The following is a 26,859-nucleotide window of genomic DNA, read 5'->3' as shown; positions in this document are numbered from 1 at the left end:
TAGGTGACATTTCAGAGGAAGGAACTGGCAAAACCACCTCTGAGGATACCTTGCTTATGAAAACCCTATGAAATCTGTTGGGGTTCCCATATGTCTACAGGCAACATGAAGGCACATACTGACACTCAGATTAAGAAGTGAAGAGAGATGATAACAATGGGAGTGCTCAGCACCCAGCAGGGGGAGCATGTTGTATCCTGGGAACGTTTTGTAACTGACCTGAAAGCTGCCATACTTGGAAGTTTCCAAAGGGAGGTTCCAACATCAGGCACTATCAGCCTTGACAATATCAGGTTTAGGCTCAATGAGGACTGGGAGTGGTTTGTTCATGATGGAAAATATCTTGCTTCCTAGTTTAGGTGTTTATTCATCTTGCTTTGTCAATCTGTCACGAGCTGGGAGTGGATTACACCCTTTCTGATGGAAATCGTTTACTTTTCTAATGGAATCTTCTTTACGCTTTCCCTAACTGTTCCTTCTGCTGCTGAAAATTTGGTGACACTATCACCAATCTCTGGATATATGGCATATATGCCATGACCACATCCTGCACTGAACCTCATAAATGTACTAGTCCATAAGAAATTCTTCATTTTGTGGTAACAGTATGCCATAGCTAACTTTTTATCCAATCCCATGGCTGACCATGGGATAGAAGTCTTTCACGCTATACCATTATAGCACTTGGATACCACTTTAATTGCCACGGCTCCATCTTACGAGATCCCAAGATTTGTAGTTGTATTAGCTATTTAGAATTCTCATCCAGAGACCTCTTATGCCTCATGAACCTATAAATCCCATGGCATGCCAGTTAAAGTGCTACAAAGTAGTGTAATGTGAAAATTGATCTCTTATCTGATTTAGCACGTTTGGTTTAAAAGCTGTATTCAAATCCATTTGTAGCTTTAAGTGGAATTTATTCATTTGTATGCTTAATTTTTAGCAATAACTAATTTTAATTCATGTAAAGAGAATAGCATCCTCTTATGTTTAACCAAAAAAAAAAAAAATGACTACCCTTGAAAGAGCACGTTTTTCTGGACACATACTTAAAGGGAGCTATAACTGATCTATCAATAGTTTATCTTTCTTTTCTTGAATTATAACTGTAGTATATACTTGACTTACTATCTCTACTACTTACTGGTTTCATTTCATGCCAAGAAAAATCCAACTGAGTACAACTACTTAAAACGTCTATTTCATTAAAGGAGGGATGTAATTCTGTTGAGAAGTGAGATTTTGCAAAACGGAAACAAACTTTGCAGTGGGTTCATCAGTTAGTCTATTCCTCTGAACACTAAGGCTTATCAATGTTTTCCTCCCTAGAAGAATAGCTTCATATGCTATATTTAGCTCATCTAACATTATTGATAACAATACAACTGCCCAGAAACCTTTGGCTAACTATGAATGATGTGGAGAACGATCTGCAGAAAAATTTAGCATTGGAAAGTTTTCTAGAAAATTTTCCACTTTGGAGAACCTTCCATTCCAGAAGTGAGTCAGAGAAAGCAATACTGGGTTGGATGAAGAAAAGAAAAAGCCACACAAACAGCCAGAGCAAGGTAGTTTCCTACAGGAAACACATGAAGGTGGCAATATGCATTTCTGAATATGTATTTCATTGTGTGTTTTTAAAAGGGAGGGGTGCAATGGAAACAGATGAGAAACAAAGCAGATTTTAAACCGAGCCCTCATGCAACGTTACGACATCTCTAGATTAGCAGAGATTAATCTCAAACAAACCATAATCTGAGCAGACAAGAACAGGCTTGGATGTCATCATTACTGGATTCAATATGACCTGAACGGGCAAGATTGGTGCTTTTAAAAAAATCCCTTTCCTTCCTTTGCCCTGAGTCACCTTAATAGGATGGCAGCTTTCCCACTGGGTTGACTAGTTGTAAAAACATTCTTTGAAATGCTCCTTTGCATTTCTGAATTCCACCCCTTCTTTCCTTTTACAGCTTCTTTATATCCCACTCTGCAGCTAGGGAAATGGGGAGACCACCCTTGAAGAATCAAGTTAGTTCATTGAGATAAAGCCATAGCTGGCTTTATTTAAAGCACATGTACAATAGGCATTCTCCACGTGGCGAAACAGCCAGATTGCATCATGATATTTCCTGGCACTGGCTCTCTCTCTCTCTCTCTCTCAACTTCATTTTTCAGAACCGGATGTAAGTGACAAAAGAACCAGAAAAAGCACCTTCCACTACTTAGCATCTTTCCTCTAGAGAGCTCAGGATGGTGTACTTTGTGTGTGTGTCATCCTTCATCATTCTCATAACAACCTGTGAGGTGGGTTTGGCTCAGCAGGTGCCCAAGGCATATACTATGAGTAGCACAGCTGAAAAGGGATAGGAAACAAGGTCTCTCCAGCTAACAACTTATAACAGGATTATTTTGCTAATGCATTCAGGCAGGAGGGGAATGAGACCCAAGCAACTGGTATCTATGATGTTTTGGTGCCCCTTCCCCACCACCACTCCCTTTGTGTTGTGTCTTTATAGATTGTAAGCCTGAGGGCAGGGAACCGTCCAATTAAAAAGATTGTATGTACAGCGCTGTGTAAATTTACAGCGCTTTATAAATAAATAAATAAATAAATAATAATAATAATAATAATAATAATAATAATAATAATATGGTGTGCAGAATTGAGTTTAAAGAGTTCTGGAAGGATCGAGACCCTCTGAAAAGTGACAGGGTTGTGTTTTGGGCAGCCTATTGCTTGGAAAAGTAACATTTTTGGACTACAACTCCCAGAACCCCCAGGCCAGCATGGGTGCACAGGTCTCTTTTATCAACACACCATGTGTGAGAAGTCTGCTGCCCATTTAAATGCCATCTCCCCATACTTTCTTATTTCTAGTTCTAAAGACATCAAGTACATGTTCCATTAAAGAAAGAAACAAACCACTTTGGGTGGCGTGCAAATGCAGCCCTAGAGGCCAGAGATCGAGAAAATCACTTTTTGGGTTACAGAATTCCCTAGACAACCTGAGATTCTGGGGGATTCTTTGACCTGTTACAGACTGCCAAAATAAAGCTGCTTGGGGTCTCTTTGGAGATATGCTGTTTAAATGATGCATGCATCCTAAGAATCCAGAAGCTGCACCAAAGCCACACTCCAGTGCTTAGGAATGGAGTGTGGCTTTGGCGCGACCTCCGGACTCTTAGGACCCAGGCATCATTTAAATAGCATACCTCCAAAGAGACCCCAAGCAGCTTTATTTTGGCAGTCTGTAACAGGCCTATATAGTAATACAAAGAAGCTACGTTTCCCCAAGTCTGGAGCAGAAGTGAGTGAGGTTTTTGAAAAATGCAAAATTGCCCTTTGCGATGTGACTTTCAGAGGTTTGCAAGAGGTTTTAAAAACCCAGCGCAAAGCTGCTTTACCGAAGTCCTCATCACTGGAGGCAGTCACCCTCAGCAGGAAGCATTGGAGCACCTGAAGCCCTGGCCGCGTCACGTGAACGCCTGAACAGCTTCGGCCTGAGACTACGCAAGAGGCAGGAGTTGCCAAGAAGCGAGCCAGGATTTAATGATTAGGGAAAGCACAGACGTCTATAAATAAACTCAATGAATGTAAAGTCACTCCCACTGGAAGGAAGAAGGAGGCTGTTTAGACACCCAAGAATTTCTAAAGATGTTACACATTAAACAAACCTCCAGATTATTAATTCGCTTCTTTGGAGGCTAAATTAAAGAGCTATAATTAGAATTTCCGTTTATAGAGCACCACTCCGGGGAAGGAGCTGGGGAACTGAATAAGCAAGCAACCGATCGCCCCAAACGTTAAGGTCATCAGCAAGAGCGTCACATACTAAAGACTGAAGAGCCTAGGCCAACAAATTAAATCTAAATAAACTGCAGAGCATCCGTAAGGATTAACGTTCATAAAAAAAGCACACATACACAACCCAGCCTCTCAGATATGGCTGGCTTCTGCATAGGTTTCCAGATAAGGCTGACGTCGCTTCCCTGGAGAATGGCAGAGAGAGCGCCACTTCCTCTGTTATTCTTCTCTTCCTCTTGGCAAATAAACACTCAAGGGTTCTTTCTTTTTTTAATTGAATGAGTCGAAAAAGGAAGCAGGCTCTTTAGGAGTGGCATAATACATTTTTTTAACGTGCAATCCTGTGCATATTTACATAGAAGTCATACTGTATTTCATGGAATTTATTACCCAGAAATCATTTTTTAAAGAAGAATTGCAGCTTCAGGACACAAATCCTAAAAAATCTACTTGGGTTAAGCTCTGTTGAACCCAGTGCAGTTTACTTCTAAGTAAACATGTACAAGCCTGCGCCATAAGAAGAGCATCTTCAGCCACATTCACAGTATGCCTGAGCATGTTTTCCAAAAGGGCACATGCCACTCAATTCAACTTTAGGAAGGTCTCATTATCTCTGGACATCTGGCAAACCCAAAAAATATAATTGTGATACACATTCTTTATCACTTGGAACTAAAGATCTGGTTTTACTAACAACAACAACAACAACAAATACCTGCAAAACTGCTCTCATATCTCCCATTCTGAATTCTCTAAGGAATCAGGTGAGTGATAATGAGGAAATATGGCGGACTGATATCATTAGCAGTTAAGTATAGAAAACTTGAACCCAAATACTTGAGAGAGAAAAGAATGCATTTCCTTGCCATTGGGAACTGGACTGGCTCCTTGAAAATAACAACTAGATAGCTAGGAACCTTGGCTTTTAGCAATCAGTGTACATTTCCATCTTACATCAATCTTACATCACCTGGCTTATTCACCAGCTGGATGAGTTATATAATGAGCACCAAGAAGCTGTTGGGATGCATGATGCTGTCATGAGAGCTTACATTGGTTCTTGAAGTGAGGCCAGCAGTGAAACTAGAGGGCAAGAACTCCAGAGAAGCACCAGGACAACAGGAAGGTTGGAGGCACTCCCTTTAAGGTCCTGGGTCTCCGGTTCACATATTCTGACTACAGGCTGAATATATGAACTGCACGGGAAAAAGAACAGGAACTGCTGGCTGAATTTAAGAAATGAAGGCACTTTACAGACTGCCCAAAAAGAGCGGTCTGCCGGCGTCACTGGTTGCTGCGTCCAGGAACTGCAGCGGACAAACTGTGTGATTCCCGGATGCAACAAAAAAGAAGCTGCAAAATGCAGCTTCTTCTTGCGGCGTGGAAATGGCGCCGCAAATTGCCAACGGCGCACTTGTGGCGTCATTTCCGCCGCACGACATGAGGATGCTAGGTGTCCGCGATGTCAAAATGGTGGCACCCGTGTAGAATGGGCGCCGCCATTTTGTACGCACCAAGCGCATACTAGGGTTAGGGGCATCCGGAAAGGGCGCCCCTTTCTAACCCTAGTATGTGCGAGGCACGTACTTTTTGCCTGTCTGTAACGGGACGAAGTCTAATTCCGGGTGGACAAATTCTGGAGTCCAGGAGACAATTTTCCATCCCCAAGACTTGTCATAGGCTAAACCAATATCCTTAAAAACCAAACCAAAACCCCTCTTGAGATGTTTTGGGGAAGCAAAGCAAGGCATGGGCACCCATGGATTATTTGAAAGAAGACGCCAAGAGTGGCAATTTTTTAAAAAAAGGACAAGCGGGAATGTTTTTAGTGTTCCAAATAGTATTATCTGATTTAGCATCTTCAGTTTAAATGTTCCAGTCAAACCCATTCAAAGTTTTATGTGCCAATTATCTTACTGGGATGTCGCTAATTATATAAAGAGAATAACATATGCTTCCTTTATGTTTAGCAAAAATGACTATACTGTACCTGAAAGAACATTAGTTTTCTTTTCAAAGACACATACCTGAAGAGGGATGTTTTGTTATGCTGTTATGGCGACCCTAAGGCAAAACTATCATGGGGTTTTCTTGGCAATATTTGTTCAGAGGAGGTTTGCCATTGCTTTCCCCTGAGGCTGAGAGCATGTGTTTTGCCCAAGGTGTACTCGATGTAAATTATGTGTTATGTCAACTGTGTAACTTTCTTCAGCTGAGGTGTAGCTGTAGTACCTTCAGCTTCATTTGCGCACTCTCTGTGCTAATTATCAGTTCCATTTCAAACTGAGAAAAAGCTGGCCCAGTACAACCGCCTGAATACTGGTCCTTGCGATTTATTGAGAAGGAACAGATTTTATGCAACTGAAGCAAGTGCAGCAATGCATTCTTTTGTTAGTCTATTGCCCTTAGCACTAGGCTTTGTCAATGCTTACTTCCTCAGAAGAATAATTAGAACTTTATACCCTGTATTTAGCCTATCTAACATGATTGATTCCAGTACAACAGCCCAGACGACTATGAATGAAGACACACACATACACACAGAGTGTGGAAAATTTCCCATGGAAAAATGTGTCACTTGAAAATTTTCCAGCCCAGATGATGAACACTTTGGGAGAATTTGGGGTTTCCCCCATTGGAAGCTATAGCACCTTCTCTCACAATCTGTGTACCCACTGTAATGAAATCAAGCAAAATCCTAACTCAGTTTGGTGCCAAAATAACTCAGTATTTGGCACCTAGGTTAGTACAAGTTACTTGCGATGCATAATCCAATCTATGTGGAGTTTTTCAGCAAGAACTGGAGTAATGGATGGAAGAAGCAGGGAAAGGGAAGGAAAGGTTAGGAAGAGGGTTTTTTTGATGGCCCCTAGAATTTGGATAGAAGGAACAGAGATGTCAGAAGGAAGGAAACATTCATTCATGCTATTCCCTACAGTCCCAGGCAACCTTTCCAACAGCTCATGGTAGACAAGACATCGATACATAAAAACCAAAACAACAAGAGTGCTAGAAACTGGCCATTTATGACCCCAGCCTCCCATTGGTTGGACTTTTTGAACAAAAGAACACTGACAAATATTAGCAATCTGTAAGCTGCTCTGAGAGCCTTTGTGGATAAAGACTGTAGTATGAATACTCAAAATAAATTTAAAAAATACTGTATGAAGGAAAGTTAAGACCTATCAATATGAGACAGAGGAAAACTGTTGTCAATGGAAGGAAAAACTGAACTTTAAAACCCCCATAATGCTTTATAAACCTATTAATGCAGCAGGTCTCGTGAGGTTTCATTTTGACTTCATTTAGAATCCATGGAGGATATTCCCTGCACAGGTTTCAGGGTTTCTTTTTGCAATGCACAATACTCAAGAGAAATTGATCACATGATCCATGTTTCTTAGCTTACACATAAGCCACTGTAGTTCAACTACCTTCGTCCTCCCGGTCAAGAAGCTATCACAAAGTGAACGAGACACAACTCTCTCCATAACCTGATGCATCACTCCAGGTCCTCACAGACTGCCAGCTCTCTGATTACCAGGATTAACTAAGCCTCCTACCCTACACCTGCTGAGCCCACAAACAACACGAAACAGAAAGTAAAGTTTTGTACCTTGTTGGCTGCGGGGACCGGGGTTTTGGCTTCTCCTTCTCTTTCTCCCGGTCTTTGTCTCGGTCCCGGTCTCGGTGTTGGCGGTCCTTCTCGTCTCTCTTGATGCGCTCCCTTTCTCTTTCCCATTCTTCTTTCCTCCGTTGGCGTTCTTTGTCACGCTCCCTCTCTCTTTCGCGTTCCCGCTCCCTCTGCCGACGCTCGCGTTCCCGCTCCCTCTCCCGCTCGCGTTCCCGTTCTCGCTGGCGGTTCTCCCTTTCCCGCTCTCTTTCCCTTTCCTTGTGGGGAAAAAGACTGACAACATGAAGAGAGTTTTCATGCCCCATGGGTACATACATCATGCACTTTCTATATTAATGAATTACAGAAGTCACATGGTCCAGCTGCTCAACAACGTAATACTGACTAAATCTCCTTTATCCAAAATGCACAGGACCAGAAATGTTTTGGATTTTGGAATACAGTCGTCCCTGTGAAGACACACCCAACTAAAGATGGTGGCAGATTTGGGTGTGCAACGCCGGTACCCTGGTGAAATCAAACTCTTTTACCCAAAAAGGCTCTCATGCTGAATGTAAAATTCAAAGGGGGGGGGGGAGTTTAATCTAAAGAACAAAAGTAAAACATTTTCTCCTCCCCCAGCTCTAGATAACTTGAAATAAAAGATACTTTACAGTCTGCTTCAGGGTGTCATCTCTCTGGGTTTGATCTCGGTTTGATTTCCTCTCTCAATGGAGCTGGTGCAGGGTCTTTCAGCTCCTGAATTCTTTGACTTATTTGAAGTTGGTAACTAATTTGGCTAACTTATTCCTGGTAACTAATTTGGCTAACTTATTCCTGGTAACTAAATCGGCTAACTAGTTCCTGGTAACTGATTCTGCTAACGTGTAAGAAATGCCCTTTCCGGCTGTCTAGGCTGAAACTGGTAATCTGAATCAACTCATGGCAAAAGAAGCATTTTGAGTCTATGAAAAGAGAATGTCCCAGGAGGAAGCTTTACTTGCCTTACTCAATCTATAGTTCCGGTATGGATCCGGGTCTGTATACTGCACTCTGAAGTTCTCATACTGTCCACCTCGCCAAAATCGTTCCATATCATAATCATAGTAAGGATCCGCATAAGGATCAGCCCTATATGGGAATCAATAGAAGAATAATGTTCAAATTAAGCAGAATTGCCAGCTATTCCTTCAATTTTTGCCAAAACCAACATCACTTAAAAGCAAGAGTTGAATCAAATGTCATGTCTAGACTGATCCAGTGATGATAACAGGAACATGAAAATGGGGTCAACTGTGTTGTTCACTTGTGATTGATATAACATGCGGATCTTTTTGAGATTATCCCTTGAAAAAAATAAAGCTAACTACCCAGGTTTGAAAAACTTTGCATTTTCCATTTGCTCCTTCTAGTCTTGGCCAGAAAGCAAGCGTCCATCGTCACATTTCCTAATTTTAATGTGCATGGGCACTCAGGCAGAGAGTTAAAAAAATGGTGACCTTGTAATGTGACAGCACCCATGATGTCACAGCAACTGGTTTGAACCTCCCTGCTGTGGCTGTGTTGCCTGTTTTACAAAAGGGCATGAGTGGGCACATGCAATGCCACTAAGAAATACGGTAGCGAGCATTGCTCCTTCGTCATCTGCATCTGATAGAGACAGGGGGGAAAAGGAGCATCCACAGGACTGCAAGCAATGTTTAATCTCTCTGCATAAAAGGGAACAATGAGACATTTCTCGTTTTGTTTTCCAGATAACTTCAACATCTGCCATTCCTTGGGATACAGAAAACCAGCCATGATGGTTGAGACATTAAATAATTTCTGACTTATGGAGACCCTAAGGCAAACCAATCATGGGGCTTTCTTGGCATGATCTGTTCAGAAGGGGTTCACCTTTGCCTTCCTTTGAGGCTAAGTGACTTGCCTAAGGCCACTCAGTGGGATTCTGTGGCTGAGCCGGGTTTTGAACTCTAGTCTTCAGTCATAGTCCAATGCTCAAGCCACTATAATCAATCTACTAGTAAATTAAAACACACATATTCAATTAGCATGTCAGCTTAATTTTTCTTAAAATTCAAAGACAGCTCTAGCAAAACATAAATAAAAGATCTGGGAGATTAATACTGAAATGGCTACTTTCATGCTGTAGAAGAACACAATGAAATCTTTGGTGGAAAGATATTGGCATTCTAATGCCCTAAATACAATTGCTAGTACCTGAGAAAGTAGATCCAACAGCTGAATGTTGAGTCAACATTTATGTAAATCTCAGTGATTCAGTAGGTTTACTCTAGCTGCAACTAGCAATTGGATTTAGGCCATTAACAAAGCAATGGCTTTCTGCAAAAGACTTAGAGTATGGCACACTACCCCAGTTATTGGACTTAGTGGCAACGACAAGAAAAAATGACTGGAAAAAATGACCAAAAAGACTTGAGCACCACCTTGTGGGAATGTTCCCATACCATGTGCTGCACAACACTCAGAGGCATTTGACTTAGAAGCATGGCAGTTATGGCAAACTTTTCTAAGATCTTCCAGCACCCGGCAGCCTCCAAACTAGAATGCACACCAGGAAGACTTGGTCAAGTGGGAGCCAAGCCTTATGCAACAGCGGCTATTGTCCTAAGAATTCCTAAGAATTGCAAGGGATCAAAATGAAAGCAACATGGGCCCAGCTGTAAACACAAGAGAGATTAGAGACTGCTTACCCCAAGTTAGCGTTGTCTTTGATGTCCACCTCACTGGAGTTTTTCCAAGAAAGAGGGTGGGAGGAAGAAGAGATTTATGAAGTGATCAGCCGTCTTCACACATCACAAGTTAATTTCAATAACAAGTTAAAATTTGTTCTCAAAATTGAACCCCGTGGGGAAGGGTGGTGATGGGAACCTTCCAGAAAACTGAGCACTGGAAATTTTTTTACAGTGCCCTAAGCTTGGAATCCCCAATATGATGATCTCTCCCTTGGTGCCTGCTATGCTTCCTGCCTTCCTGATCATTCAATTTTTTTAAAAAATGAAATAACAAATAGGATTCTGGTGTGCTGCAAACCAAAGCACCAGCCTCCAATGCCATCTTCATAAATACCTTGGAACTGATCTATTGCAAGAACGCCTCTGGGCCATACTTTGTCAAAAACCAAACAAGCCAAGCAGCTGCAGCCATCCCCAAGAGATGTGCAGAAGAAATGAGAAACCAGGGTACAAATTACAAGCAGTCCTATCAGAACAGATATCCAGAGATGCTCTGCTGTTATACATGAAACCTGAAGGTGAAACCTTCAAGGCTTGCCCAAGTGCCAGACTGGGAGAAGTGAGTTGCAGGTCAATTGGAAGATGGTTTCAAACATATGGGCAGGCAAGACATACTTACTTAATATAATAATGCTGTGCAAAGAACTGATGTTTTGCACATCCTCTGCAGGAATGATTTTGCTTTTCTGGGCACCAAAGAATGGGCAAAACTTTAAACTTCAAAGGTTATCCCAATAACTATCCTGACCAACTGCAGCCTTTTCCACCCCAGTTTTCAAGATTTCATACATACTGTCAATTTAAGGATTATTTTTCATAGCCACAGGCAACAGACCTTTCATCTAACATACATACAGCCAGCCTTCCACATTCATGGCTTTGACTTTCGCAAATTTGATTATTCACAGATTTCATTAATAGGTTCTCTCTAGGAATCTCTAAGTCTTCCAGTGCGACTCTATGATCATTGTCCACCAGAAGTTGCATTGGAGGACCTAGACATTCCTAGAGAGAACATTTCTCTAGGCCTTTGTAGATCCTCCAGTGCAATTCTAAAGTCAACTTTTGGCAGATATAGATCACAGAGTTGCACTGGAGGAGCTACCGATGCCCAGAGAAGTGTTCTATCTAGTAAAAAAAAGTGTTCATTTGCAGTTTTTCAACTTTCACAGTGGTCTTGCATCTTTAACCCCAGCAAATGTGGAAGACTCACTGCATACATATGCAACATACCCATCTCCCAAGATTCTTGCACCAAATTCTGTGCTCATGTGCAGCGCCACTGAGGACGTAAGGAAGAAACACAGTCCTGCCAGAGGTCATCCTTCCAGCATTCTGGGTATTACATGAGCTCTCTTTAGCTCTCTCTCTATTTACTCAGGGGTTCCATCCACACTCAATGCACAGCCCACACTAAATGGATTGAAACCCGCAAGCTATTGGTCCACTGGGATGATTCATGGAGGCTGTGATCAGCTGCCATGCCGAGACTGTGATCAGTACACACCAGCCTACTCACAGTTGCTGGATCTCCAGGGAAGATTACCTGACCTACTTTTTAAAGTGTGTGTTGTTTGTCTTCGAGTCATTTCCGACTTAAGATTGGAATACAATTTGCCAACGTAACAATACTAAAAACCCACTGAGTATTATGACAGAAGAGGCAGGGAATGTCACAACTAACTGGACTGTGAGGCTTGTTTTACCATTGTGTTTCCAAACCAGCAGAAAGCAGTCTTGCTGCTTTTTTCATTCTATACACTGAATAGTGGGTTAAAACGCACATGGCTGTCCCACCTCCAATGCACACCCATGCGTGTTGACAAAAACAGCCCAAGGCACTTTCCTATATCAATTGATTTCTGGGTAAGCTAACAATGCCCTCTGGTGGCTGGCAGTACAGCTAGAAGAAGAAAGCTGCTTAGCAATCATGCTTCCCTTAGTTTTCTTCTCCTTGCTGTATTACCAATCCTGCTGGAATTTTGATGTCGGTTCTACGGACTGCAAGATTCAAACAGTGCCTTACGTTGAGTCTCGGACATCTCGAGTGATGCGGTAGTTCCAGTCTCTGAAACCTTCATTCTCTTTGTCAAACTCTCGCTCATCCTCCCCTATAGTGATTGTGAACCGCTTCTCCTCAAAATCAGGCTCCTGCTCTTTCCGCATTGTGGCCTTTTTCAGCACCTAGGAGGGTGAAAGCGTATGAACTGTCAGTCTAAACAAGAGGCAGAGAAGCCTACAGAAGCTGGACGCTTGGATCCAAATGCAGAGATGTTAATGTCTCACTAAATCCCAATTCTATATTGCTTCCTTTAAAAAAAAACTTCCAGAATCTGACCATACTGGCTGCAGGATTTGGAGAACTGGAGTCCAGACAATAACTCTTTCGAGTTCTGTGATTCAGCCCAGGTGGGCATCCTGATGCTTTTTTAGTTAACATTGACCAGTCCAGTCCAGCATTAGTCATTGGTAAGGGATACTGAGAGCTGTAGCCCCAAACATTTGGGGGGCACCAGGTCACATGGCCCTGCCTTCAGAGTTTTAATTGTATCTGATATTTTAGAGCACATATCTGAGGTCATTCCACTCATTCTTTTTTCTTTAGGACTATAACAATAAAATCTCTCCTCAATACATTAAGGCCGAGTTACATATTGAAATGAACCTTTTTTTAAAAAAAAACATGCTTAATTCATCTACTTTAAGCTGGAAGAGTAAACAGCCACAGGTCCACAAGGAGGATGCTGCTCCTGATCTGGACTGAGGCCAAAGGCAAGTTTGCTGCTGGATGTATCCTAGGCTGCTTATTGTCTCCACAGGTATACTGAAAAATGGACAAAAACCCATTCATGTGGGGGGCACATCTAACAAGAAAGAGACCCAGATTCAGATGTGGGTAAATTCCAGATATGGGTGTGATGGCTGCTTTTTCTTCAAAGTAAAACTAGGTAATTACTCTTCCTTCTTGTAAAAAACTTAATTCCAACTAAGTAATTCAAATATAATTTGATGTACCAAAATATTTCATATCCTCCTACTTTCCCCCCCCTAAACAATCCCAAAATGCAATGTAGCTCCATTCTGTGCTTAAACTGATAGCTGCTTCCAAAGACTGATTTCCACTCACTGCTCCATGTATGATCATAGAATGGGGTTTGGCTCAACCATGCAGGCTTGCATTGGACTCTCACATGTTGCTTTGTGCAACCCACCATGACCTCACTAGAACATCAGCAATGTTAGCACAAGAGTGACGTAGCTTTTGTGCCCTGGTTGTTGCTGGTTTTTCTGAAAGGTAACCTGTGTAGCAATCTCAGCTTTTCGAGTAACACAGGGACTTTGTCTGCTAAGTAAATGTTTAAACAGGATTTCCTATGGAAACTGTTCTAAACAAAAGAGTGAGATTGTTGCATGTGGTCTAGAACATGCTTGCCATATCACTGAGGAAATAACTGACTGAGAAAAGGCTCTCACACAATGGTGGGGCATGCATGCTCCTCACAAAAGGGGATGAGTGCAGTCCTTTGTGCTTCCAAATAAAGAATCTCAAATAGCAATGCTGAGAAGGGCCAATGGTGGGGAACCTGAAGAACAACCTACAGCACAGGCCCTGTTTGGCAAGGCAGGCCAACTGCCTCCCTACCTTTCTTTGTCCCCAGTACACAAGGGGAGGAGATGAGATTTCTGATTGCAAGTTGTCAGAAATGGCAAGTTCTCATTTTAACTAAATTGGGGAAACCTTTCCTGCAATCCTTGAGGACCGGGCAATTCTCATCTGATCAGTGTGTCTGTAGAAGTGGACTGAAATCCACAAAAGCTCATGCTTAAATAAATCAGTCAGTCTCAAAAGTATTGGTAGATTCTATCCCCTTCCTTCGTTGTTTCCATCTGCCTTTATACACCAAGGAGAGGGACAGAAAGTTCAGCATCCAAATCACAGTTTGAAAAGATGATGTAAATGAATTTGTAAGGTGCTGTGCAACTTCACATGCAGTCTCCCCGTCTTTTTTGTCCAAAAGAGTTAAGTTGTCTCTTTCTATTTTTTATTGCTATACATACACAAGCAAATGTGAATCTGTATTTCCAAACCTGAGACATTCTACTCAAAAACTCACATGGATTGATGTTTTTTGAACCCCACACCCCCAGCAGTGTGTAAATAAAGAGCACTGTTGTCTAAAATGGCGATTTCCTTGCCTATATTATCAGACTCAACATTGGTCAGCTTTGCCATACATGCCACATCCCATATATCCATTCTATCTTGGTTAAAGATTCCTGCCCATGCCACCCACTTAGTTTTCCAGGTATTAGACATGCACATTTATGGAGCTGTTAATAAGTGCACTATTAATTCTACATCTCCTGACTCCACACAACACCTTCCAGATACCAAAATATTATTTAAAATGAGGGGAGGGGGACATAACTAATAATTTCGTCCAAAACAGAAATCTAAATTTAATTCTGACCCAAATAGGAAAGCTGGTTTACCTCTTTAGCATGACGGAGTCCGCGTTCCCAGGCACTTTCTGTTGGAGGGTCTGGAGGTGGAGGTGGCAAGATTTCATCAACAACAGGCTGTCCCTTTTACAAAGGAAAGATCCCAGAATGAAATGACACACATTTTCATTATGACCACCTTCCTCTCTCTAAAAACTGTGTGTGTGGGGGGGGGGGGGGGGGTGGGAATATATGTGGTCCAAGGGCTGTATTTCACCCACCCCTGTTCTAATGCAAGCTGGTCAGCTGAACTGCTTAGCATTCATTTCATATACCCCCCTCCCTTTAAAAAAAAGCAGTATTACTATACCCAAGGATTGGCTGGCATCAGTGGGTGAGGGCCAGGACCGATAGGAGGCGCACCATTTGGAGGGAAAGGCTCTGGCTTGGTGATCAAAGAGTAATTTCCCTTGTCATTCACACCTGGATGAATAAACCGGCAATTCATGCCCCAAGTGCAGTGTCCTGCAGGTGGGAGAAAACACAGAAGCGGTAAAGTCTTCATGCATAACAATGCCAAAAACATCAACAGCATGTATTCAGCATTTCTAGAGGAAACTAGATGCCTGCTCCTCTCATGCTCACCTGCTTCATGTTTAAAGATCATCCCACAATGTAGTTCAACACTTGGCTACTGGTTTACTTATTACGTTAAGAATTCCTCTCACCCCTTTCCAAAACTTTTTCAGGGCAGTGATATAATGTAGTAAAAGCAGCATAATAATACACAAACTGCAATGCAAAACAGTACAGAAACCAACATGACAGCTTGGACTGCCAAAGCTGAGAATATGTGCTTGTCACCCACTTCTTCACCACCAGCCGGAAGCAGGGATAGATCCATGTAGATAAAAAGGCTGCTAGCCATGTTCATTAAACAGAAACTCCTTGTCCAGAAATAGTCCACCAACGAGATGTCAAGGACAAACTGTGGATAAGAACTATTTTCTCCACATCCTCCCCTGATGGCTTCTCTAAAGCTGTGGTTCTCAATGCCTGGTTGTCCAGATGTTTTGAGCTTCAACTCCTAACAACCCCAACCAAAGCAGTCAATGATCTGGGAACTGAAGTACTGAAGTCCAACACATGGGAAAGGTCAATGGTTAAGAACTACATCTGAACAGCCACTGCTGGAGATAGGATATTGTTCAGAGAGGTAATGAAAAACTGGAAAATTCTCAAAAACACTTAGAGAACCATCTTTCAGAGACTAACCTTAGAATATTCTTGCTCTTGGAAATCTGTTTCACAGCGTGAATGTTATTCAGTAACAGCCAGAAACCACCCCAGGCAATACTGTCTGAGCAGAGGAGGTTGGAGTACAGACACATACATTCATACAGCTGCCTATAAGGGAAAAGGGTTGTGTGGAGCATACCTGGGCTTGCCTCCTACCTTTAACGAAAAAGCGGCAGGTGAGACGCGGCCTCACTTTCCTGTCACTGGGGTCTTTCACCTCTCCCTCCTCTAGATCATCATCCTGAAAGAGACAGATGGACAGGCATTTCAGAAACGCAGAAGCTGCTACGAGTACAGAACTGCCAAAAGAGCAGTTCACTGCACGCCTCTGACTGAGATGGCTGAAGAAGCCAAGAAATTGCATGCTGGGAGACAGATGAAGAGGCCTGAACAACACGCAACCCAACTGCTGCCCAACAAGTGGAAGGAGGAACATGATGGGCCAGCCCCAAGGGATGTCACTATATTGCCAAAGAAACAAACGGTAAGAACCATAACTAAAAAAGACAATAAAACCATGGAAAACATACGCACTCACACACACAAGAAACAAATTGTTTAAAAGAAAACATCTGCATATAATCAAATTATGCAATGCCACCAAAATCAGGGCTGGGGAGTAGTGGCAATTTTGGAGTTATTCCTTGCCCTACTTCGGAGTAAGATATTTTTTTCTTAATGTTACTCCTACTCCTCTAAAAGCCTCTTACTCCTTATTCCTACTCCCCAGCCCTGGAAAAAAGTCCCAATAGCTTTGCAAAGCAATCATGTGTATGTGTGTAACTCCCAGTCCCTTCCCCAGTGCAAGATAATAAAATTGTTTTTTTGGTGTTTGCCTGTAAAATATAATAACAGGAAGAAGCAGTAACAAATATATTTTGTTACTCCTTAACCCTACTCCTACTCCTTAAAAATCTCTTACTCCTTACACCTTACTCCTATTCCCCAGCCCTGAGCAAAATACAAAGAGCATGTCTTCAATGATGATGCAGAATGACAGGAACTCTTTGTAAGATGCAGCAGTTCTCCATGGAAAAACTCAATGGAGCACAGTCCCAATCTGCCAAAAAATAAAGATCAGTTCGATAAAAGCCATCCTCACAGATGTAAAAACTGCAGTACAAACCGGCTGTAACCCACAAGATAAATACATAAATAAATATGGTAGTATCCACTTCAGTCCACAAGACTGCTTTATTCCCAAGTGGCCTTGAACCTACACGGATCCACATTTTCAAAAGATCTTCATCAGCAATGTTAAGTAGTTTAAAATAAACATTTAAATTAACAGGAGTCCCTGAAAAAGTCACACATGTTGGTAAATTTTTGCAATTCATCAGTTAATTGACTAAATATTCCACAAGGATGTATGTGTCTGTGAGTCCCCTGTTAATATAAGGTGACCCTATGAATTTCATAGGGTTTTCTTAGACAAGGAAGACTAAGGGGTGGTTTTGCTGAAACAGAGGCTCCAGCAATGGTATGCATTGGTGGTCTCCCATCCAAGTACTAAATCCACTTAAACCAGGGTATGGCAAAGGGTGACCCTATGGTTTTTTCTTATAGCCCTTCCAATGTTCTTCAGTGGTCGCCAAAAATTAACCTGGGGAAATAGCTTCATATGCTATAAAGTTTGGCCCTTAAGGTGGTGGAGAGGGGTGCATCTGGTGGCAAAATGAGGGCTTTTGCCATAGAAAGATATCAGTATTTCCACCGTCATTCTCCCAACCATACCTCTCCTCCAATTGCAACACTGTCAAAATATTACTGATTCTTCAAAGGTTCTAGCGCCAGGTTGTAACAAGCAATCAGACACGACTCGATTTGCAACCAGATGACTTTGGCACAGGGAACGCTCATTTGGAACAAAATGGCAATTCCCCCCAGTGCCTGCTGCCTCCCACTTTGGCACAAAAACATCAGTTGTGTTTTATTTCTAGGCTCCTCCAATTTATCGACTTGGAGGATGCCAGGTGCACAGAGGAGGTTTCACGCTATTAGGTTTATAGGCAGTCTGTGTTACAAGCAGCATTTAGGAGACGTTGTTAAAGCCATTTCACTGTTCATTGCCACAGCATCCTCCCCAATGCTCTTTTTTACCCCAATTTTGGGAAACATAGCAATGTGGCAGGGCTCTCTTTTCAGAATGGAAAGGCACCCTCCCAAAAAACAGTGTGGGGTTGTGGGGAGAATGAAGGTTAGGTGAGTGTAAGCAAGCTGGAAATTCTTTATCACTCGCTTCAAAATTAATGACCCCAGAAAAATGAGATAGTAAAAGCAAGATGATTTAAAAACCAAATGAATTCAACTGGAAATGATATGGTTTATATGCAAAAGACCACAGATACTGCTTCCAGGATGTTTGGGGAGTGCCACGTAGTTTCAAGCTGAAGTACATGCTTCACATGTGGAAGCTGCCATGCTCCCGTCCCAAGACTGCATTAAAACAGTTTCAGTTAGGGGTCTCTTCACTTCAGCATCCTACTTTTGAGAGCAGAACACAATATGGAGATATAGAATAGGAACTTCTCGGCCGTGGCACCCTGGTTTACAAATGCCTTCCCCTTTGGATGATTTAATGATCATAGGTTGGTTTCTGTCAGCTGGACTGTGAGTTTTGGCTTGACTGTGCTGAAATGTTTCAGACTGTCTTAATGTTGTTTTTAAGCTTTGCCTTGGATTAAAGGGTGGATCGGAATTAACTTAATACAATAAATATACTCCAACAGGAAGGTTTTGTTTTTAAGATGCTGCATGGCAGTTAAAGCAATAATGTGGCCATGGGCAAAAAGGTACCTCCTACCAATGGTGCTTTATTATTATTTATTAATCAGGCAAAGGCATGGCTAAGACTTTAAAATCTTCCAATCTCTTTGAGCTTTGTTCTCATCCACTGAAACCTTTCTTGTCACTTTACTGTTTGGGCTATTTATCAAAATAGCTTCACTCCTGGGATAAATCCTCTTGCTGCCTAGTGGCCTCAGATGTTATTTGATGGCTACAGGGCTTTTAAGATACAGCCAGACCCTAGCTGTCTTTTTCAACGGCTAGATGCAAGTCAAACAGCATCTCGCTTCCACTGCTCCTCTGCCCTATCTTCAGGTAGCAAGCCTCAACTATCAAGCCGGAAGTCCAACTTTTCTAAGGGACAGTCAACCTACTTTTAAAGGTCAGATACAATAAAACATAGTGACAACCAAAGTGGCAGAGTAGTTTTGGTATTCAGTAAGGATTCTGGAGACCAGGATTTGAATCCCCGATCAGCCATGGAAATCCACTGGGTGAACTTGGAGAGGTCGCCCTCTCTCAGCCTCAGAGGAAAGCAATGGCAAGCCCTCTGTGAACAAACTTTGCCAAGAAAACCCCACAATAGGTTCACCTTATGAGTTGACAGGTTGGACACAATTTGAAGGCACAGAGCAACAAATAATAAACCATGCTCAGGTTTTTCAACACTTCACTACAGGTTTAGATAGTTAGCTTTTCTTAACGTGTTAGGATTTCCCTTGCCTCTCAAACTCTGGCTTCATTGCTTCCAAGCCCTTCTCCACAAAAAACAACCCCCCCAAAACACCCTCAAACCCCAAACAAACAACAACAACAAGAACAACACTCATCCTATCTCTTTCTCCCATCCCAACTGATCTCTCTCCTTTTCCACAGAAGCTGTATCAAGTTTTCAATATTATATTGCTGGAAACTTTCTTCAACAGTTAGAACATTTTTTACTATGTCATGCCTTCAGAAAAAGATTTGGGTGGATCTGTCAAGAAGCAATTCTAATTAATATAGTGCGTCCCCATCATACATGGGTGCGCTTTACGTGTCTTTCAGCATATGCTAAAAGCCGCGTGGGGAGGAAGGGGTGGCTCATCCCATAGAGAATAATGGAGCGTGTGCCCATGGTGTGTGCATGCTGCTGCGTGCACGAGCCCCATTCGTTTAAATGGGGTCGAGCATGCGCGGAATTTGCTTTATGCAGGGGAATCCGCAATGGATCCCCGCGTAAAGCAAAGGCACACTGTATATCTATTTGCAATGCCGTTTTTACATACCTTACAGAAAACCCATGCCTCACAAAATGAATTAAAGGAATAACGGAAAGAAGTTCCTGTCTTGTCTGGACAACACCCAACCCCCCTTTGTACTGTGTTCACATTCAAGTAGAGCTATATAACCAAACATGTTATGCTGAACTGTGTGGCAGGTGGTTGGATTACATGGCCCTCGTGGTCCTTCCAACATTAAGCTTCTATGATTCTAATACACAGTATGAAAAATGATGCACTGGCCAAGAGCCTGAGCAACAAACGGTGGAGTCCACCATGTCTATTTAAGCTCTGCCATGAGCTGAACTTTAGACAAGCCATTTCCTTTTCAGCTTAAGGCATCCCTTGTGCAACATGGGATAGCAATACTGACTTTCTGTAACAGCACACAAAAGGTGAGAACGAAGGAGCTATGGAGAAGCCTAGAATGTATCCTGGAAAGGCTGGGTTTGTATGCAAAGAAAGGAATGTGGGATAGGGAAGGGTCTGAATCACAACATGCATGGAAACATTTTCCCCATTAACCCACATAGCTGAGTTCATCAGCTATGGACTCAAATGGTTACTAGCACCTCCATTTGACCATTCCCTTGCTTCCTGATTTGTTTTTAAGCAAAGCTTCCACAGTGACCCTGGTATGAAGCTGACATAGAATTGGCCTTCCATCTCCATGGATTCTTTATTCATGTATTCCACTACCCATGGCTTGAAAATATTCCCAAAAAATATAAATTCCAAGAAACAAACTTTGATTTTGCTATTTTATATAGAGACACCATTTTACTAGGCCACTGTATACAATAGGATTTGAACCTCCATGGATTTTGGTATCTATGGAGGGTCCTAAAACCAAACCCCAGAGGATACCAAGGGCCCAGTCCAGCTATTCCAAAAAGGACTTTGCCATGAAATCTTAAGGTGCATGTTTACATCCCCCTTGATGTAAAATAAATAAACTGAAACTGCCCGCGGAGGGGGGGGAGTGTTGCATGTATAAAAAAACACCAAGGGGGTACCAAAGTGCTCTGTAGCACCTGATTTGCATGGGTCAAAGGTCATAACCTGTGACTAAAGAAAGGAGCTGAACTTACGTCAATCTCGCCATCATCAATTTCTCCATCTTCCTCTTTCTTCTTCTCCTTGGGGGGCTCCTGCCCATCGTTTTCATCATCACTCTTGGCGTCAGATTTTTTCTCATCTTCAGGGGGCTCATCTCCTTTTTCCTCCTCTTCATCCTCCTCCTCTCCTCCAGCCTTGTCAGTCTCATCGTCAGCAGCAGTGGCGTTTGGTTCCTCGGGAACCTCCTCATCATAGTCCAGTTCATGCTCGTCCAGTTCCCGAGTGACTGAGGATGCTTCATCAGCAAGGTCATTGGCCCGATCCTCCTTGACCGATAGAGAACCCTTAAGCACACTGCTTTGCTCATTATTGTCTGAGTCCTGAGACTTGGTTTCGCTTAAGCAGTCCTCTTCATCTGAATGGTTCTCCTCCTCTTCCTCCTTGTGGCTCAACAATCTGGCAGCACCTTCGTCTCCCCCCAAATTGTTGTCCAGTACGTCCTCTCCATCCTGTTCTGAGCCACTGTCTTTCAGGATTTCATCATCAGAGAGCTGCTGGTCACCCTCCTCTTCTTCCTCTTCCTTCTGGTTGGGAGAGCACAGGTTTTGCTCAGGGCTTTCGGAAACATCCATTAGGGCCTCCTAGTCTGTATGGAGAGGAACAAAAACTACAGGATCATGGCTACATCTTAACCAGTTTCTCAACCATTTCTGCATTTCACAACTGCCAGGTGCAGATGCTCTGTAAGCGTGAAAGCTCGGTTTACAACTGAGGAAGAGAAAATAGGCAGATCTGTCTAACAGCATCAGCTATGACTTCAGTTTTCAAAGCAGGATTCCCCCTGTGATCAGCTACTCAGGATACATGGTGCAACACAGCAACCTAGTACCCCAGGTAAGTAACACTTAAAAATAAAAGCCTAATCCTTAGTGGCATAAGATCCCATTCTCTAACTTTTGTCTTGTGAATGTCATGCGAAGCCAATATATGGACACCATTCAGTTTTATTCAGATTGCAGAGTAGGTGAAATCGTGACATACAGCCCTTAACTTGGGTTTCTAATGCCAGACTTTGGGGGAAACGACCAAGTATATTCTGAAGGAAAACAAAACACCAAGGAAGGATAAGGTGTTTGCCCTATTACTGCAAGATCATTACAGGATCATGGGGCATTCTAATGGCTAAAAGCTCTAGAAGATTCAAGTTCATTATCCAGGAACTGTATGCCCTCAGTTGTGTGTAACGTTACGCAGCTGGTTTCCAAACTCCTTCTGCTAAACTGGGGAAACCAAAGTAAAGTCATTTCAGAGACTCATAAGGAAGCAGCTATAATGCCACTTACACAGACAATGGGATCAAGGCAAGGAATGAAAAAGAAAGGTACCAGTAATTTGGTGATAGGTTTCCTAGCTTTCATATGCAGACTGGAGGTAGATGGGCAACTAGCCCCTTAAGAGGGTTAAATATCTTTCCCTACTGCTTAGTAGTCTTCTGTATGCATTGCTATTTTTTGTCTTGAAGTAAGCATTCTGTAGTTATCTCAAACTGTGGCCTGTATTATTAGACCATAGAAGAATTCCTTCCTTCATTTGGTCGCCAGAATGAACATGTATGTTTGGAAAATATACAGAAGGTGAAAAGTGACCAACACTAAGGCTGCTGCCACGCTGCAGAAGTAAAGCAAAGTGACACAACTTAACTGCCGTGGCTCAATACTATGAAGTGCTGGGATTTGTAGTTTTGTGAGATATTTAGCCTTCAGAGCACCAACAACCTAGAAGTCCCAGAATGCCACAGCATTGAGTCATGGAAGTTAAAGTGGTGTCAAACTGCTTTATTTCTGCAGTGTGTCAGCCACCAATGTGACAAACACTGAGTGATAAATGATTATTGCAGGGGATGTATGGCTAAGTAAACAACACCAGCTTTAAAACGCTTTAACTTCCACACACTATGACAGCACATATAAATATGTCCAAACAACACATCAGGATTTGTTCAGAATTAATGGGAATAAACAGGACATTTTGGAGCCAGGTTTAAATTTCCAGCACAATTCACTGAAATGTCAACTGAAGTAACTCATATTTCAGAGCTTAAAAATGCTTCTGTCTTCTGGTAAACATTGGCTTTAGGTAATAAAGGGTAACATGGGTAAGCTGCCCACAAGTTAGCTATTCAGAAACTACTCAGAAACTACTCAAACTAAAGATCACACACATCCATAATCAGAAAGACTGTAGTACTAGCTGTTTTCAAATGGCATCTCTAAATTATTTAACCAAATCACATATTAATTTCTTCTGAGCAGAGTGTGGCAATTTGCTTACAATGTGAAAGCCTGTAAGCTTACAGAAGATGAGTTAAACGCACAGCTCTTGCAGATGGTTTAAAGAAAAACACAGTTTGGTAGAACAGAAAAGAGGCTGAGAAACTCTGCAAAGTAAGAATTTTTAGCATGTGCAGCAAAATCTGGGTATATTTTATCAATAAAACTACTGCATAATGAAAACATTTTGTTTCCCATTTATTCTGACAGCCAGTAAGCTACACTGGCCTGGAAGCTCTCTTAGAATAAGAGCTGTCAGGCCAAGTAAGAATATCCCTTCTCTCTTATGAAGGAGCAACAGGTAGCCTTGAAACTTGATCAATTCCATGGAAATTGTGCTTTTTTAAAACTTTGATAGACCTCTCTTTCTTAGGGCTCACAATGAGTGGGAAATTACATCATAAGGGAGAAGGACTATCAAACAGCATAGCCTGGTATTAAACCTGCTCCCTTAATTTATGAATAGGATGTCACTGGGTAATATATTCAGGGACAGGAAAATGTTCTTCTCTTGTCCAAATTGATAGCAGTCTAGGAGCGGGAGACTGGTATTTCCTTATACTTAGACATGGCTTGTTTAACATTAAGTGCAATGTGTTCACTTTTGAAGAAGTGCATCTTCCTTACCTGCAGCCTGTTTTTATCCATCACAGGTGATCACTATTAGCAAGCCAAGAGACAGACTGAGGGCAGAAAATGCTTACCTAATGCCAAACAAACCAATGGATCTCATCTGGAAGACCAGGGTTCAAATCCTGGCTCAACCATGGAAACCCACTAGATGACCTTGGGGAAGTCACACACACTTGGCCTCAGAGGATGACAATGGCAGGAGGCTGGATGGTCATTGAAGTTCAATACTAATCTCTCATTGAAAGGATCATGTGAAACTGAGCCAGGAGAGATGTCTCTTCCAGAGGCTACCAATAAGTGGCCGACACAAGATGGTTCAACTCAGTACAAGGGAGCTTTTCATAAAGCATGGCTGTCAATGAATGGTAGATCACACACAAAAGGATCTAGATTCATAAGAATTGGCAAAGAGCCATGCTGGATCAGACCAAAGATCTATCTAGTCCACCTCTGCTATAAACAGTGGCCAGTCAGTTGCTAAAGGGAAGCCTGCCAGAAGGAGATAAATGAAAGATCCATCTTGTATTTCCCTGCAAAGGATAAAGCATATACTCTGCAACCCTGGGGATGACATACCTAGCCAACCTGACTATTAGCCTCCAGTGATGGCTCTAACCTCTATTCATTTATCTATTCTCCTTAAAGCTGTTCAGCACTACACCTTGGGGCTGTCAATCCCACGGTATAACACAACTCTTCACTTCCAGTTAAAAGATCTGTGACAGCCAGACATTCATATGAGATGGTGAAGAGTGCCTGCCAATCAGAAAAGGCAATGCTGAGCAGGATGGACTAATAACCAAAAGGAGATTCAAAGACTTGCCAGATGAATCCACAGCTCACTAGAAGAACGGTTGTGTTACTTGCAAAAAGCGACAAGCTTAATCCCTGCTGTCTCCACTGAAAGGATCACAACTAGTGGAGAAAGGAGAGGGCTCCTTCTTTCTGAGAACCTGGGTCCAAAATGCATTGCAGAAATAATCCAGTTTGAGACCTCTTTAACTGCCCTGTCTTGTGACTACAGGAATCTGGAAACTGTAAGACATTTAGTCTTCTCTATCAGAGAGCTCTGGTGCCACAATAAACTACAATTCCCAGGATTCACTAGGACTGAGCCAGGGCAGTCAAAGTGGTCTTGAACTGGATTATTTCTTAAGTGTAATTTGGACTCTGGAGAGCTGTTATCAAATAAGGAAGGCAGAACTGGACTGAAGAGACCAACGGTCGGACCCACAACAGGCAGAAGAATTATTATATGGGGGAGAGGGGGAACACTAAATATTGTCCATAACAGTGTACTTGGAGAAGACCCTCATCTACAAAAGCTTTCAGGTGGTCAGATAACTACTTCAGACAGTCTTACAGAACCAAAGAGAGCAATGGGCTGCAGATAAAACCAGTGGGAGGCAGCAGCCATAATACAATAAAAGGGCTGTTAATCAGCAGCTGAACATACAGACACAGGAGATCCCAGGTTCGATCCCTAGTACAGAAAGTTTCAGGTTAACCGGCTACTTGGCTGGACAGACCCAAGGCTGTAGCTGTGTTTAAGGCATCTTCACCCTTCCATGGGAATTGACGTGGAACATGTTCAGAGGAGGATGGGCAAAATGGTGAAAGGTATGAAAATGATGTCCTATGAGGTATCTTAGAGAGATAGAGAAGAATTGGTTAAGAGGTGATATGATAGCCCTGTTTAAGTATCTGAAGGGATGTTGTATTGAGGAGGGAGCAAGCTTGTTTTCTGCTGCTCCAGAGAATAGCACCGGGAGGAATGGATGCAAACTACAGGAAAAGAGATTCCACCTCAACATTAGGAGGGACTTCCTGACAGTAAGGGCTGTTTGACACATTTCCCTCAGAGTGTGTTGGAGTCTCCTTCTTAGGAGGTCTTTAAGCAGAGGCTGGATGGCCATCTCTCCCAGGTGCTTTGACTGCGAGTTCCTGCATGGCAGAAGAAGGGGGTTGGACTGGATGGCTTTTTTTGGGGGGGGGGAGGTCTCTTTTCCCTATAGGATCCTATGCATTCCTGCATGGCAGAAGGGGGTTGCACTGGATGGCCCTTGGGGGTCACCTCCAAGTCTAGGATCCTATGTATTCCTGCATGGCAGAAGGGGGTTTGGTCTGGATGACTTGGGGGGTGTGTGTGTGTGTGAACTCCAAATCTAGGATCGTATGTATCCCTGCACAGCATTATGGGGCTTGGATTGGCTAACCTTTGGGGGTCCTTTCCAACTCTAGGATCCTATGTATTCCTACACAACAGAAGGGGGCTGGACTGGATGGCCTTTGGGGGGCTGTCTCTTTTGACTCTAGGACCCTATGTATCCCTGCACGGCAGAATGGGGTTTGGCTTGGATGGCTCAGTCTCGTGGGTTACCTCCAACTCTGGGCCCCTATGTATCCTTGCATGGCAGAAGGGGGGCTGGACTGGACGGCCTTTGGGGGTCTCTCTTTTGACTCTGGGCCCCTATGTATCCCTGCACAGTCTGCCCCAAGGGCTGCTCCCCCAGCATGGCCTGGGCAGCCTGGGCCCTGGCAGGGTCTGGGCTGGAGGTCCCTTTGGGTTGACCTTAGAAGGGCCCCTCCCTCCTCAGGGCGCCTCAACTCCTCACCCTCCTCCTCTCTGATGACGTCACCCGCCCCCCCTCCGGAGGGCCCTTCCGAGGGAACCACCGGCGCCGGCCTCCCTCCCTCCCTCCTCAGGGACCCTTCCTTTTCCCCTCACCGCCTTGGCGTCCTCCGCGCTCCTCACCTGGCCGGGCGGGAGGGGGTTCCGGGGGAGGGGAGGCGGCGGCGGGAGGCGGCGCGCGGCTGGGGCCTCTACTGGCGGCGGCGGCGGCGAAGCAGGGCGGCCATGGCGTGACGT

The 26,859-nt window shown here is 43.1% G+C and overlaps 1 protein-coding gene across 4 annotated transcripts in view; it reads right to left on the bottom strand.

The window, feature by feature from the left end:
• Positions 1–26,803, bottom strand: part of ZC3H18 (zinc finger CCCH-type containing 18) — a 51,490-nt gene extending 24,687 nt beyond the window's left edge. For 2 of the 4 annotated variants that reach the window (XM_042437799.1, XM_042437801.1), the window contains exons 1-9: positions 26,746–26,803; positions 21,060–21,673; positions 16,076–16,160; positions 14,991–15,145; positions 14,672–14,764; positions 12,204–12,361; positions 10,136–10,168; positions 8,426–8,552; positions 7,425–7,699 (exon numbers count right to left, since the gene is read on the bottom strand). In XM_042437799.1, the coding sequence (XP_042293733.1) occupies positions 7,425–7,699; positions 8,426–8,552; positions 10,136–10,168; positions 12,204–12,361; positions 14,672–14,764; positions 14,991–15,145; positions 16,076–16,160; positions 21,060–21,659 (1,526 nt within the window). In that variant the 5' untranslated portion in view covers positions 21,660–21,673; positions 26,746–26,803. The other 2 variants (XM_042437802.1, XM_042437800.1) reach the window with 2 other exon arrangements.
• Positions 26,804–26,859: the final 56 nt, after the last annotated feature.

The sequence above is a fragment of the Sceloporus undulatus genome, chromosome 8 (assembly GCF_019175285.1).
Source record: "Sceloporus undulatus isolate JIND9_A2432 ecotype Alabama chromosome 8, SceUnd_v1.1, whole genome shotgun sequence".
Lineage (NCBI taxonomy): Eukaryota > Metazoa > Chordata > Lepidosauria > Squamata > Phrynosomatidae > Sceloporus > Sceloporus undulatus.
Note: the sequence above shows the minus strand (reverse complement) of the source record. Positions and strands in the feature narration are given on the sequence as shown.